We start from the raw sequence: 13,445 nt of genomic DNA, 5'->3' as shown, positions 1-13,445 counted from the left end.
ACACATGCATGCAAACACAGACATGCACTGCATACCACACATACACATGCGAGAGAGAGAGAGAGAGGGACAGGGAGAGAGGGGGACGGAGAGAGGGGGAGAGAGGAAAGGAGGGAGGGGAGGGAGGGAGGGAGATATCAGGGAGAAGTCTGAAGTGCTTGGAAAACAAGATACATGTAGTCACTGTCTGCAGGAGGTAAGAGGCAAAAGAAGAAACATAGGCTTTGAGCGACAGCTCAAATCTGCATTTGGATCTCCAACATATCAAGTTTGAGTAGGCAACACAAACGAGAAGATCAGACTCACACGCGGGGGCTGGGAAGGCAGCTCAGTGGCAAAACAGTTGCCTACCACACAGGAGGCATCCGGTGCACCTCTCCAGCACCTTCAACATTAAATACATAAATAACAAGCACTAGAAGATCAAAGGTGCCATTTCCCTAAGGCACAGCGCGACCTATGAGTCATGACCTCATATGGGGGTCACGTAATTGAATATAAGGGGTCATGGAAAACTTGTGCACAGTAAAAGTTTTCTGAGTGCACGACCCCAAATTAACTCAAAATCAAACGTGTAATGAAGCCAAGGGGTCTCTGGTAGCAAAGGTTTGTGCTGTACCTCATGACTTTACTGCAGCCTCAGCTTGAAAACATACCATGCATGCTAATGAGATGGATGCGCATGCGTCACACCGCGGCTGCGGTTGCCCCTGTCCCAGCGAAGGCTGCGGAGACTCTGTTCTACTAGGTGAATTACAACGCTTTTACAGGACATGCAGCGTTTCCTGTCCCTTCAGTAATGGTTACTTACAGAAAAGGAAGACCTGTAATATTTTCCTGCAATCACTCCTCAGCACAGAAGTGTCAAATGAGTGCTTATCTGGACCAGTCTGAGTGATTTTAAAATCTGTCTTTCTGTTGCTGATTTGAGTTTCTTCCTTCCTTCCTTTCTTTTTAAATAGTTGAATGAATTGGCTTAGAATTTATATAGGATTTCCAGCAGTTTCTGAACGGCCCTAAACAGGTCTCTGCCATCTTGTGCTTCATATCTCTGAAAAGCAGCATCTGAACACTGGGGATTATGATACCAAAATATCAATCATCTCTGAAAAAGGTTGATGATCCTCTCCATTCGTGGCTTATTTAACCAAGATTAATTCTTAATGAAAAATAAACAAACACATCCATCACATTAGTATGTAGATTTGCTTCCATATTTAATAAACGATTAAAATCGGGGGCCAGCAAGATGGCTTAATGGGTAAAGGTGCTTGCTGCCAAATCTGAGGATCTGCGTCAGATTTCAGGGACCCACATGTCGGAAGGAGAGAGCTGACTCCCACCAGTTGTCCTCTGACCTCCACACGCATGCCAATGTATTAGGCATGCACATGTGCACACACAATAAATAAATAAAATGCAATAAAAAAATCAAAGGAAAGATAAAATGGCCAGTGATTGTTTTATAATCCATTCTTCATTTATTATCCGACGTTGGTTTTGTGTACCTGTCTTTTCTGAAAGTATTTGATTTTTATTTATTCTTTTTTTTAGTATGAGGATGGAAAGGGACACGGTGTGTGTGTGTGTGTGTGTGCGCGCGCTCAGTGTTTGCTTGCATGTGTATGACACATGTGTAGACGTGAGAAATTCTGGGGTATCTGTCCTTGTCTCCCACCTTGTTTCAGGCAGAGGGGGTCCCTTGTTTGCTCGTGTACATTCCAGGCTGGCTGGCCCACAACTTCTGGGGATGGTTGAGTCTCTGGTTCTATCCCCGGTAGGAACACTGGGAGTACAGACTGTGCTACCATGCCTGTCTTTACGTGGGTGCTGGGGATTAGAACTTGGGTCCTCATATTTGTGCAGCAAGCACATTACCTACACAGTCATTTCCCCAGGTCTGTTTTACAGACTTATCTTGTACGCTTAAATGATCACGGTCAACTTAATATTTTTTCAGACAAAAAAGGGATCACATGTCAAACATGAAAACATGTTTCGGAGGCTCTGAACTAGGAATGAATTTAAGAGAGAAGGGAGCGTTTCGGGGAAAGAAGGAAGGTTCCGGAAGTCAAGTCGGAAGAACACAGTCGCTGTGATTTATCTGACACTAATGGATTACAAGGCTCACAAGAGAGATGCGACTTCAGGTGACTGGAGATGAGCAGAGCCCGCTGGACTGGACTTGGAGAGACAGACACAGAAGGCAGAGGAAGGGACCCAGAGGACAGAATGCTCAGTGTCATTTCAGTGAAGCAGATGAACAAAGCTAAGGGGGTTGAAGAGGAAACGCCAGGAGAGGAGCGGACAAGGAAGGCCTGGTGCACCCATAATTGATGCTCCTGAAGGGGGAATCCTTCAGAGGAACATAAAACAGTCGAAATGTTAAGAAATAAACTTCCTGCAGATAAAACGAGGTACACAGTGACACAGGAAAACCCAGTCATGTCTGAGCAAAGTACTGAGCATGAATGAGGGACACACAGTGAGTGTGCAGACTGGAGCATGACTGGGCCTGTGGGGTGAGGGCTGAGCCAGACTTTCAGCCTCTGTGAACATCATCTGATGTCAGAGATCATGAAGTAAAACATCCTCGGAGTTGTTGAAGGGAAAACACACGACTTTAGAATTGGGTGGGAAAGAACTCTGTGGTTAAACTAAGAGGGCCATATGCAAATAGTACCGAAGACATGGGGCTAAGATCTGTAAGTTCATCTAGGAGGAATTAACAGAGGCTGACGGTCCCTGGCATGGAGAGATGGTTCAAAGCCAGAGCACACGTGGAAACAACCAAGAGAGCTGAAGGAGTGGGAGGGGACGTGAAGCAACCTGGTAATCTTGTCCTTCACAGATGTGGTCAGGGCAACACACTCAATGTGCTACCTCTGCCAGTCCCTCGGAAGGGAGAAAAGAAACCACAGGAGGGCGAGTCAGCTCTGGGAAATGCTGTTCCTGCTCAGATGTGAAGGGTGTTTGTCATGGGAGGAATGCCATCAGCAAATAAAGACGGCAATGCTAAGGACAGCAGGGTCCTTAGGTCCTAGACAGTAAGAGCAAAGGCTTCAGAGACCAGGTCCCAAGGGGAATGTAGCCCAGACAACTCAGGAATAGCTGGGATTTTGAGGGGGCCCACCTGCGGTAGCCCCATCAGTGAAGATTCATAATATAATTTATGCAGACGAGTGAGGCATATATCTTACGAAATTAACTAAAAAGTAGGAAACAAGATCTTTAGAAGCAATGATTGGTTTTAAAGTTATGTGTATGAGTGCTTGGCCTCCATGTATGTATGTGCACTGTGTATGTGCAATGTCTGCAGAGGGCAGAAGAGGGCAGTGCATCTCTGGCGCTGTACATGGTTATGAGCCACCACGTGGGTACCAGGAAGTGAACCTCTCTGTGCAAAAGAAGCAAATACTGTTGGCCACTGGCCATCTCCTCAGTCCCAAGTCATTGTTCTTTTTTTTTTTTTTTTAATAACTATTTGCCCCTAAAGGCGAGAACATATAGCCTACACTAAAATATAGAAATGTGAAACATCACTGTTTCTTAGTCTGAAAGTTTCTTAGAAATGGGCCCAAATCAGGCAGCAAATGTGTATTTGCCCTCCCTCCCCTCTTTAGTAGTGGGAAGTTCAGGTAAGGAAGGATCGCTGGTGACTCGAAGGAGATAAACTAATGGGCTTGGCTGATATAAACCTCGGAATTACTCTTAGCCCGTAAAAAAATTCTATCAAATACTGATCAGAAGTAACTAGGGAATAGAAGTAATAAGGAGTAGAATTAGTCAAAAGTGATTTTTTAAATACGGTTTGCTCGTGTTAGGTATAATGACTTTACTGCCGTGTCATAGAGGCCAACAGATAGGAAGGGAAGCAACCCAGGATGGGATTGGCTATCCTGGAAACACTCCATTTTACTTATTATCTGTCATTCTGAACACTGAGATGGTCTATTTCACCTTGATGTGCTTTTATGTGCGTATGGGGGATTGCAATGCCCGCAGAGGCCAGAAGAGGGCATTAGATCTCCTGGAGCAGAAGTTACAGGCAGTTGGGAGCTGCCTGACATGATGGGTGCTGGGAACTGAACCTGGGTCCTCTACAAGAGTCACAGTCCCTCTTAACCACAGAGCCATCTCTCCAGCCTTTGATGTACCTTTTGATGCGTTGTTTCTCCCATATCTAGGAGTTCGGTGATCTGTGGTCGGCATATGATTCGTGTACTTGCCAGTTTCTGCTCCGTAGTGAGGGACATCTCCTTCAGGAACTCTGAGGGCGACATCTAGAATGCAAATAAGACCCACGTTCAAACGTGGTTAGGCTGAGGAAGTGTTCTCCTAAGCGTGGGTAATGAATAATTCAGTGCACACAGCCGTCGGGATAACTGTGGCATGCCACTAAGTCCCCTTATAAAACATTGACAATAACTAAATTATACAAGAGAAATGCCATGCGCTTCTGAGGTCTCTGCACAGCAACTGACTAGCACATACATCTCTTTTGGTTTTGAAGAAAACACACGATGGAACCCTAGAGAAAGTGAGTTAAGGAACTGCACAGCGAGCTGTCCAAAGAGCGGAACACCCAACAAACAAACAAAAACAAACAAACAAAAAAAACCATAAAAAACACTCCTAGACATTAGGGCTGAGGAGTGGAAGGTGACTCTGCTTCTGAACCAACAGGCCAGACAAGCAGAGCCCTGGGGTGCTTCACTAACGACGTCATGGCTGAGCTAAGTTTTCTAATTAGAGACAGAGAAATCTAATCGTTCAGAAATGTGTGACGTGTTCAGCAGGGGCCGTGAGCTCTGCATCAGGTCTGGATCTTGCAGCCAATCATATTCCCACACCTAAATCAGGTGCTCCAACGCTTTACCAATTTTACGAGAAAATACCTGTCATTGTCATTTAAATAAAACTAGCCCAGCAGAGAATTAGCTACCCCACGCCTATCACTGCCGTGCACTGTGTGTTGTTGTTCTAGAAAGTTCTTGCTGGTGGGGCCTACTTTACGTGTGAGGAGGGTATGATCATTAGCAGAGTGGAAGCCAAGACTTATTATAACAGTTTGGAGTGCATAACTCGGCTCGCTTGGGTTTGAGTCTAGAACTCTTCAATAATGCTTGAGCTCTGTAATTGAACTCATTCAAGTGAAATGTAGTTTTCAACTTGGCTTTAACTTCCTTTTGACTGGAACACAGATGGAACTAACAGGGTTATCGAGAGGTATCCGCAATAATGTGGTTTAAATTCAAACAACACAATCTAAAGAACAAAAAGCCTTATATAGATATGTGCCAGCAGCCACCACAGGAGGCAAAGACTGAGTTTATTTTTCTAATCAGAATGGAACTGGAGGTCGGGTTTAGAGTGTAGAAGTGTCATTGCCAGGATCAGGGATTTTTCTAACTGGTTTCTGCAGCACACAGTTCATACTCCTGTTCCTAGTACATTGTTTTCATATTCGAAATACACCTATCTTTATTTTAAAAGAGAACTACATATCCTTCCTTCCTTCCTCCCTTCCTTCCTTCCTTCCTTTTTTTCTTTCTTCCTTTCTTTCTTACTACTCTGTGCCCTGAAAATTATAAAAAACAACTCTTGCCAAGGCATGGGTCACAGATTATTACGATGACCCTTGTGGGATTTGTCATTTGACTGTAACTGAATGGCCCCCAGAAAAGTTTAGTAAGCTTATTCACACAGTTCTATGAGTTGGGTGTGTCCCCGCGAGTTCCTGTGTCAGAGGTAGTGGCTGAACTAATTCTTTTCTTGGAGTTTAGTTCCCTTCCTGTCCCTCTGCACGTGGGTGCTTTTGGTATGGAGCTGTTATCAGATGAGGCTACCCAGCACCAGACTTCCTGAGCTCCACAACTGCAGGACAAAACAAACCTTTCCAAGTTGTCCAGTTTCTGCTGTGGGAACAGGAAATGGACTAAGAGCTCTCCTTGCAATTGATTGCCCAGTCAAACCCTGCTCTGTGAAGTACATATGCAACATAAGAACTTCTCTGGCTGTGGAAGGTGATTATGCTCTCCAGCACGCTGGAGGCTAGTGTGGTATCAATCAGCGATTCTCCGATGCTCTGGAAGAACAACACATTGTTGCAAGGACACCGCGCTAAGCGTCTTATGGAGAAACTATGGTACGTTACCATCCGGTTCACTTCCTCCTCTGTGACCACCTTCGGGCTCATGGGTGGCAAGACTTTGCTCTGCAGTCCGGAGATCACTTTGGCCATCTTCCGATGCACAGTCCCCATGGGTTCCTCAAGCCTTTTACTTGCTGGTTTGAAAAATTTCCTTTGTCCACCTAAGGATAAGCGGGTGGGATCAGAGCAGACACCGTTACTTCCTACATACGGGTCATACGTTTTTTTAACATGTTATGGAGTTTTGCCTGTATATCTGCACATATCCATGCAGTGTCCACAGAGGCCAAAACAGGGCCTTGGGTCCCCGGAACTGGGGTTACAGGTGGCTACCACACAGGTACTGGATCTGAACCTGAGTCCTCCTGAAGACCAGCTGATGTTCTTAACCACTGAGCTCTCTCCAGTTCCAGTGCATGCATAGCTCATAGCTTTGTCATACATGGGAAAGCTTAAAAAATCGTGTTTAAAACTATATGTCAAATGCCTGGGATACATTAAATGAGGGGTTGAATTCCATTTGGACAGATGCATTCTTACTCATTTTAGGCCAATTCTGGACTTTTTTGCTCAGGAAGGACCCGGGCTCCCTCAGTTTACCATGTTTAACTTCCAAACAAGACAAACAGATGCTGCTCACTGAGGACCCTGTGTCATCTGCTGCTTGATTCACTGAGTTGAAAGTGCCTCCTTCATGACAATCTATCCAACCAACAGATTAAACATGAGGCCTCTGATCTCCACAGCTGGAGAGAGAGAGAGAGAGAGAGAGAGAGAGAGAGAGAGAGAGAGGGAGAGAGAGAGAGAGAGAGAGAGAGAAGAAAGAAAGAAAGAAGAAAAAGAAGAAAAAAGAAAAAGAAAAAGAAAGAAGAAAGAAAGAAAGAAAAGAAAGAAAGAAAGAAAGAAAGAAAGAAAGAAAGAAAGAAAAAGAAAGAAAGAAAAGGAAGGAAGAAAGGAAGTAAGTTGGTTCTGGGAAAGATTTAAAAGTCACTAAGCACATACCATCTCCAAATCCACATATTATATATAACCTCTCTCCCTTTGCCTTCACAGCTTTGGGGAGGTCAGATTAGTTGTTGTGACCACCATGTTCCAGGGTGTGTTTGTCAAAGAAATCCTTTACCATATGAGATTTGGGGACTCCCATCTCGTACATGTTGATTATGTGGTCACTCAGTTCTTTGCCTGCTCATTCAGGAGTGAGTCTTGATGAAGTCACACACTCGTAGCCTGTTTATGTGTGTAGCCAGCTTGTGTATTAGTCAAGTAGGCTAATGTAGTCACCAGACTTTCTCAGAGTGACTTCTTCACTAAGGCAGCAGTGCGGCATCATCTTCCCTCCCCCAACCTTGTTTGTTGGTTTATTAGGTCTAACATTTTCACAGTCATATGACGTACTTTTTTTTTTCAAACGAAACATTAAAACAATGGCTCTACTCTAAATGAATTATGGTCAAAATATATGAAGATCTCAGGATGACATCAGTCCCATTTGTCTTCAGTCCCAGCATTGTGGGGGTGACAGGCAGCAGCCAGTTATAACGACAGGTGATAGATGCAAGGTAATTGCCCAACTCGTTAGCGGTTTTTCCATCTCTAGGCCACTCTTAGAGGAAATCATGACCGGGTCAAACATGCTCATGGTAGTGTAAGGGAGCAGCTGTGCTGTCTGGGTCCATATTTTCACTAACAAAAAAGCTGGTAGTTATTAAAATTCTGAAGCCCCTGTCAGAAAAGACTTTATTCTTTCTGATCTCTGTCCTTCAAGTCTGCCTTTGAGTGATTTTGTGCAATCATTATATATCTCTGACATGATGTTGGTTTCCTTTATGAGACTGCTTCAACACTACCCACTTCTATTCTTTTGATATGTCTGCTCTCGGGCCTTTGGTGAAAGCATTTTGACTATGTCTCCTTCAGTCCCCCAAACCATTTTTATCTCCAGGTGCCCAGAGCCAGAGGTGTCCTGGATCTTGTAAGTGTCAGAGAGCAGCTATTCATGGCAGGTGAGGTCCATGGCAGGTGGAGGGAGATGGCAGTGGCTTTGAGAGGGAGCCCAGAGCCCAGAGCAAGTGCTGTATGACTAGAGGGAAGGGTGAGCAATCGGGGAAACCCCTCACAGGTTTTTAAAAGAAAGCTAAGGATTTTACATGAAGCAAGCTCTGAAATTGTTGAGGCTACAGAAAAACACTTGATCATGGGAAAATCCAGGGAAGCTTGCAGGCAGAATCCCTTCTGTATCAGGAAAGGTTCTCTAAAGGAACAGTGCCACTAGACTGAAAATACATACATACATATGCATACATACATATGTACACACATATACATATATACATACACATATACATACATATATTCACCCATATATACATATATTCATACAGACACACACACATATACATAAATATATGCATACACATATACATACATATATTCATACATACGTGCATATATTCATACCTACACATGCACACACACACATGCACAAAGGAGATTTTTTAGATGATATGAAGATGAAGACTCGAGACCTAGTTGCAGACATTTTCTAAGGAAGTAAACAGAACGGGAGTTAAGAATGGAAGGGGAAACAGAAAGCAAGGGGTAGACTAAAATCAAGTGATGTATATACATTTAGGTGGGCATCAAACTGGCCTGTCAGTAACAGATTATTATGGAAAGGTAATATCTGTTTCCTGGCATTTCTGTATTTGATTCACTCCTCTCTTTGAACGCAAGCTATGCCTAATCACTTCTGAAAACATCACTGTCTGAGTGGTGGGGGGCTATTCCGAGGTTAGGTTACAAAACACCGTAGGTCTATCTTGGTACACTCTGGCTTGCTTGTGCTCTCTCATTCTCTCTTTCTCTCTGTCTCTTTCTCTCTGTCTCTGACTCTCTGTCTCTCTCTCTCTGTCTCTCTCTCTCTCTCTCTCTCTCTCTCTCTCTCTCTCTCTCTCTCTCTCTCTCTCTCTCTGTTTCTGTCTCTCTGTTTCTGTCTCTCTGTCTCTCTCTGTCTCTGTCTCCCATCACCTCCAGATCACCGCCATATTGTTGGGTAGTCCAGAAACCTACATAGAAAACCAAACAGTAAAGAGCCTGACTCTGTAGCACCGTGTGACTGTGCTTTAAATGGGTCTCCTGAGGCCCACTGGCAGATGCTCAATGAGTTGAAACCAGTTTATAGACAGAGTTGAGTCCAGGTAGCCACATGCCTGGAGCTGTATGAGAGGGGCCCAGATAGGAGGCATCTGGGCGTGGCCCACTCAAATTCTCAAGATGGGAACTGCGAGGGAAATAAATAACTGCTGTTTTAAACTACTACACGGGCACTTAGTTATGTTGCCATGGCTAAATATAGAGACATTATAAAGGATTTATTATAAAGGGAACTACTGAAGCATAAAGGCTTGCGGTCTGCTCAGCTCTCTCAGGAAGCTCTGTCATGTAGATAATAAACCTTTCATATCTTCTTATTGGCCCATGAGTGTCTTTCACTAGCCTGGACATCCTTCAGGTTTTAGTCAGTGAGGAGCATTCTGGTGTTGAGAGGTAGCATTTCCAGAAGCAATAAAAGAAAGCAGAGATACCGCAGTGAAATCTAACACCATACACACCCATTGTTTATTGGAAGTAGGGATTACATCTCTCCCTTAAGAGTAGAATGTATTTAAAGGACTAAATAAAACAAAAAGGAAACTCATACAGTGCTAAAAGACTTGCTTTATACTTAAAAACAAAGGGGTAATGAAGATGGTAATAGTTATTTATGAAAAATAACGCAAAAAAAAATCAATGGCAACAGAAATCACAGGAGATGTATGGAGACATATAAGCACAGATTATGGATTTTTAATACTCCACTTGCAGGAAAAGGTATGTTAACTGGGCAAAATATAAGTGGTATTCATCAGATTTGAACAATATGATTTGTTAGTTTCAGGGATGCATACCGAATGATACATCTCAACGATATAAAACATCCTCTTTCAAGGGCAAAGGAAACAGTCTCAAAAAAATTGATCATGTATTTAGGGAATAAAAATGGCAGGAGGTTCCACAATCTACAGATGTTATTAATAGTAAATGCTGCAGTTGAAATGCGATAAAACTAGAAATTAAGTCTCAGAGAAACTTAAAACTTTCTATTACGAGTTGGATGTGTTGGTTCCCACCTTCAGTTCCATTTCACAGGGAGTTGAGACAAAGAGAGGACCGTGACTGAGGGACCAGTCGGGATTACAGAACGCCAGGCCAAACCAGGTCACAACGAAACCCTCTTATTAATGAACAAGAATTAAGCAAGAATTACGACTCCATGGGAGAAACGAACCTATCATTTCAGCTTACACGATTGTAGTAATGAACTTAAAATGGCGCTATGAAATACACCACAGAATTTAATGTTGTGGCTCCAAACATCTACATTTATGTATTATATATCATATTACTAATAGGACCAACACTATATATGTACGTATATCTTGGGTTTTATGTATATGGTGTACATGTGTCCAGCACCCCTATTCTAGGGCTCTGTCTGAATGACATATTAAAATATGAGATTGTATACAAAACCATGATCTTGGTGACCTACAGAGAGCCTTGGGGTCGTGGTGGACCAGACAGGAGAGATGACTGCACAGAACATACTCTCATTGTGGACTTCTGAGCCGTGAAAATGTTTCACATACCAGTGAGAAAGAGGAGAATCAATTCTAAAAATGGAAAACAAACCAAAAGCAAATGAACCTCTCTGTAGATCAAGGTGGTGTCACAAACTCAAGAGAAGACAACTCTGCGGACCTTAGAACTATCTTTGGATTGCTCTATTTTCTTGGGATTTGCCAGGAAAACATAGAAGGCAGCATGGAAATTTTCTACCCACCCAATGTCTGTTTATTGTCATTAGTGGTATTTTTAAAAACAAGTATTTTGTGTCAGCATTGTTAGGAACCAAGTTGTCTCAACATGAAAACAACAAATTGTAAAAAGTTCTTATAGAAGAAAGCCTTCATATAAAAATATTCTGAGTGGTGAGGACCAAGAGCATGTGCACGCTAAGCATGTATTATAGCCTCGAGTTAATCCTCAGTCCTGGAGAGCCCATTGGCTTACTTTTGAATTGAAAGCCTGTGGAAGCTTTCTCTTTGTAATAAGCTGCCCACTGGAGCAACGGAACACCAGCAGAAATGACAGTCCTTAGACTGAGATTGTGAAATGCCACTGAATGCCTCCAAAAGGACCCATCGCTTCTAGGAGAAATGGTTCATTTGAGGTTGGGAGCCCACACTGTGATGAACTTAGAACATTCTATCCTACCATGCAAGGAGACTCCCAAAGGCTGCCAGGATGGTGTCAAAGACTTGGGGACAAATTTAACAGTGAAAGACTCAAACGCAGGCAGATATGCAGCTTCATGTACTCCACAACACCACTGATACGCTCCTGTTAACAAAAGCCCAGACCTAGTTCTAAGCTTCTAGACTCTACAGCCAGGCAGCTAGCGGGAAGGGGGTGGGAGTCAGGTGGATGGACAAGACCTCCTATAGGAATACAACCAACCAAATTCAGAATGTAGGAAAAGTTATGGGAAACAAGAAACATTTAGTCAAGTAAACTGCTTAAGCAGGAAGAGAGAGAGAGAGAGAGAGAGAGAGAGAGAGAGAGAGAGAGAGAGAGAGAGAGAGCGAGATGGCCTTTTAACCAACCAGGTACAAAGACGGACCTTGGGAGCTTACGAGCCCTCAAATAAATAATAAAGGGTAAGAACCATCACTGTTTAATGAATTAAGTGTTTTTGTCTTTAACTAATTACGATCCCATCAAACCCTATCTATTCTCCAAGCTCAGTGGTCCTGTTGGCATTCCTGCTTACTATGTATGTCAACAAACCTAAAATATGCTTTAAACCATGTTAGGTAGATTATGGGGCAGTCTACCTGATTATAAGGAAGTCGTTACCTATTAACAATCCTTAGGAAAAGTTTGTAGGTAAACAGGAATCATGTCTGAGACTGACTTTAAAACACTCTAGAAAAATGTGTGTCTATATATGCTTTTCTCTGTGTGTGCATGTGTGTGCATGTGTGTGCATGTATGTGTGTGAGAGAGAAAGATGAAATAAAAGTGGGGAATGTTGTGAATACTGAAGTTGGTTCTTAAAATACTTTCTGATATGTGCATGTTTTCAACCTTTTTTATAATTAAAAATGGCAATAAGGATGATGGCTTAATCACTGTTCTGTTCTATTGCTAGAAGAGACACCATGATGACCAAGGCAGCTCTAACAAAAGAAAGCATTTAAATGAGGGCTGGCTTACAGTTTCATAGGTTTAGTTCATTGTCATCACGGCAAGGAACATGGCCACATACAGGCAGGTGCTGGGGCAGTAGCTGAGAGCCACATCATGATCCATGGATGGGGCTGGAAGGGGGAGAAAGAGCCACTTAAAAGCCCACCCCAGTGACACTATCCTTCAACAGCGTCTCTGGGACAATCCCTTATAATAGTTTCAAAGAGGTCACTCTGGTGACCACACATTCAAATACATGGACATGTGGGAGCCAAAATTACTCAGACCATCGCACATGGGGAGATGGCTCAGTCACTAAGAGTGCTCTACAAGCATTGGGGCCTGAGTTTAATCTCAGAAACCACATAAAAATTTAAACAAGCAAATAAGTAACAGGCACAATGGCCCATGTCTACAATCCCAGTGCTGTGCAGGTAGAGACGGGTGGGTCAAATGAAAACAGGTTACATAATCCTAATACAGAATGGCATGGCACAGAGTAAACATTCCCATTCTAAAGGAGCATTAGGCAGCAGCAAGAAAAAGCTGGATCCATAGAAAAAACAAATGCCACAGAGCAAACTCCAAACCCTGCTCTGCGCCTGGTATCTGAGGCCAGTGGTGGCATCGTTTGGACTCCATGGGTTATTCCTCCTCTCCAGTTCAGCCTTTCTCCTGGAAATGCCCCTCTCTGTGCTCCCCTCAGCTGCCGAGTGGCAGTGGCTTTCTGGGACCTTGGTGCAAGCCTACATGACATCCTAACTCTCCCATGCTGCGTGCCTATGAAAGAACGCACGCATGACATCGACAGAGGCTGCTGCTGGATCAAGGTGTAGTCAAGCCCTTTTCTAGCGGCTTTGGTTTGCCTTGGTGGCTGAACCTGGGGAAATGGCTCCATGGGTGGTTGGATTTGAGCAGGGAAACCCTTCCTCAGCATTTCCAATTCAGACTATCCCTTCAATGAATCCTTTTTACAAGTTGGGAGCTTTCACAGATG

General features: G+C 43.5%; 1 protein-coding gene across 1 annotated transcript in view; it reads right to left on the bottom strand.

The window, feature by feature from the left end:
• Hydin (HYDIN axonemal central pair apparatus protein) overlaps positions 1-13,445 on the bottom strand; it is a 351,132-nt gene that overhangs the window by 315,021 nt on the left and 22,666 nt on the right. Inside the window, exons 2-3 of the mRNA XM_032887538.1 lie at positions 6,158-6,315; positions 4,158-4,283 (exon numbers count right to left, since the gene is read on the bottom strand). Coding sequence (XP_032743429.1) covers positions 4,158-4,283; positions 6,158-6,265 — 234 coding nt within the window. The 5' untranslated portion in view covers positions 6,266-6,315. The remainder of the gene's footprint in view (positions 1-4,157; positions 4,284-6,157; positions 6,316-13,445) is intronic.

The sequence above is a fragment of the Rattus rattus genome, chromosome 17 (genome assembly GCF_011064425.1).
Source record: "Rattus rattus isolate New Zealand chromosome 17, Rrattus_CSIRO_v1, whole genome shotgun sequence".
Lineage (NCBI taxonomy): Eukaryota > Metazoa > Chordata > Mammalia > Rodentia > Muridae > Rattus > Rattus rattus.
The sequence above is the reverse complement of the archived record's forward strand: the minus strand, read 5'-3'. Positions and strand labels throughout refer to the sequence as shown.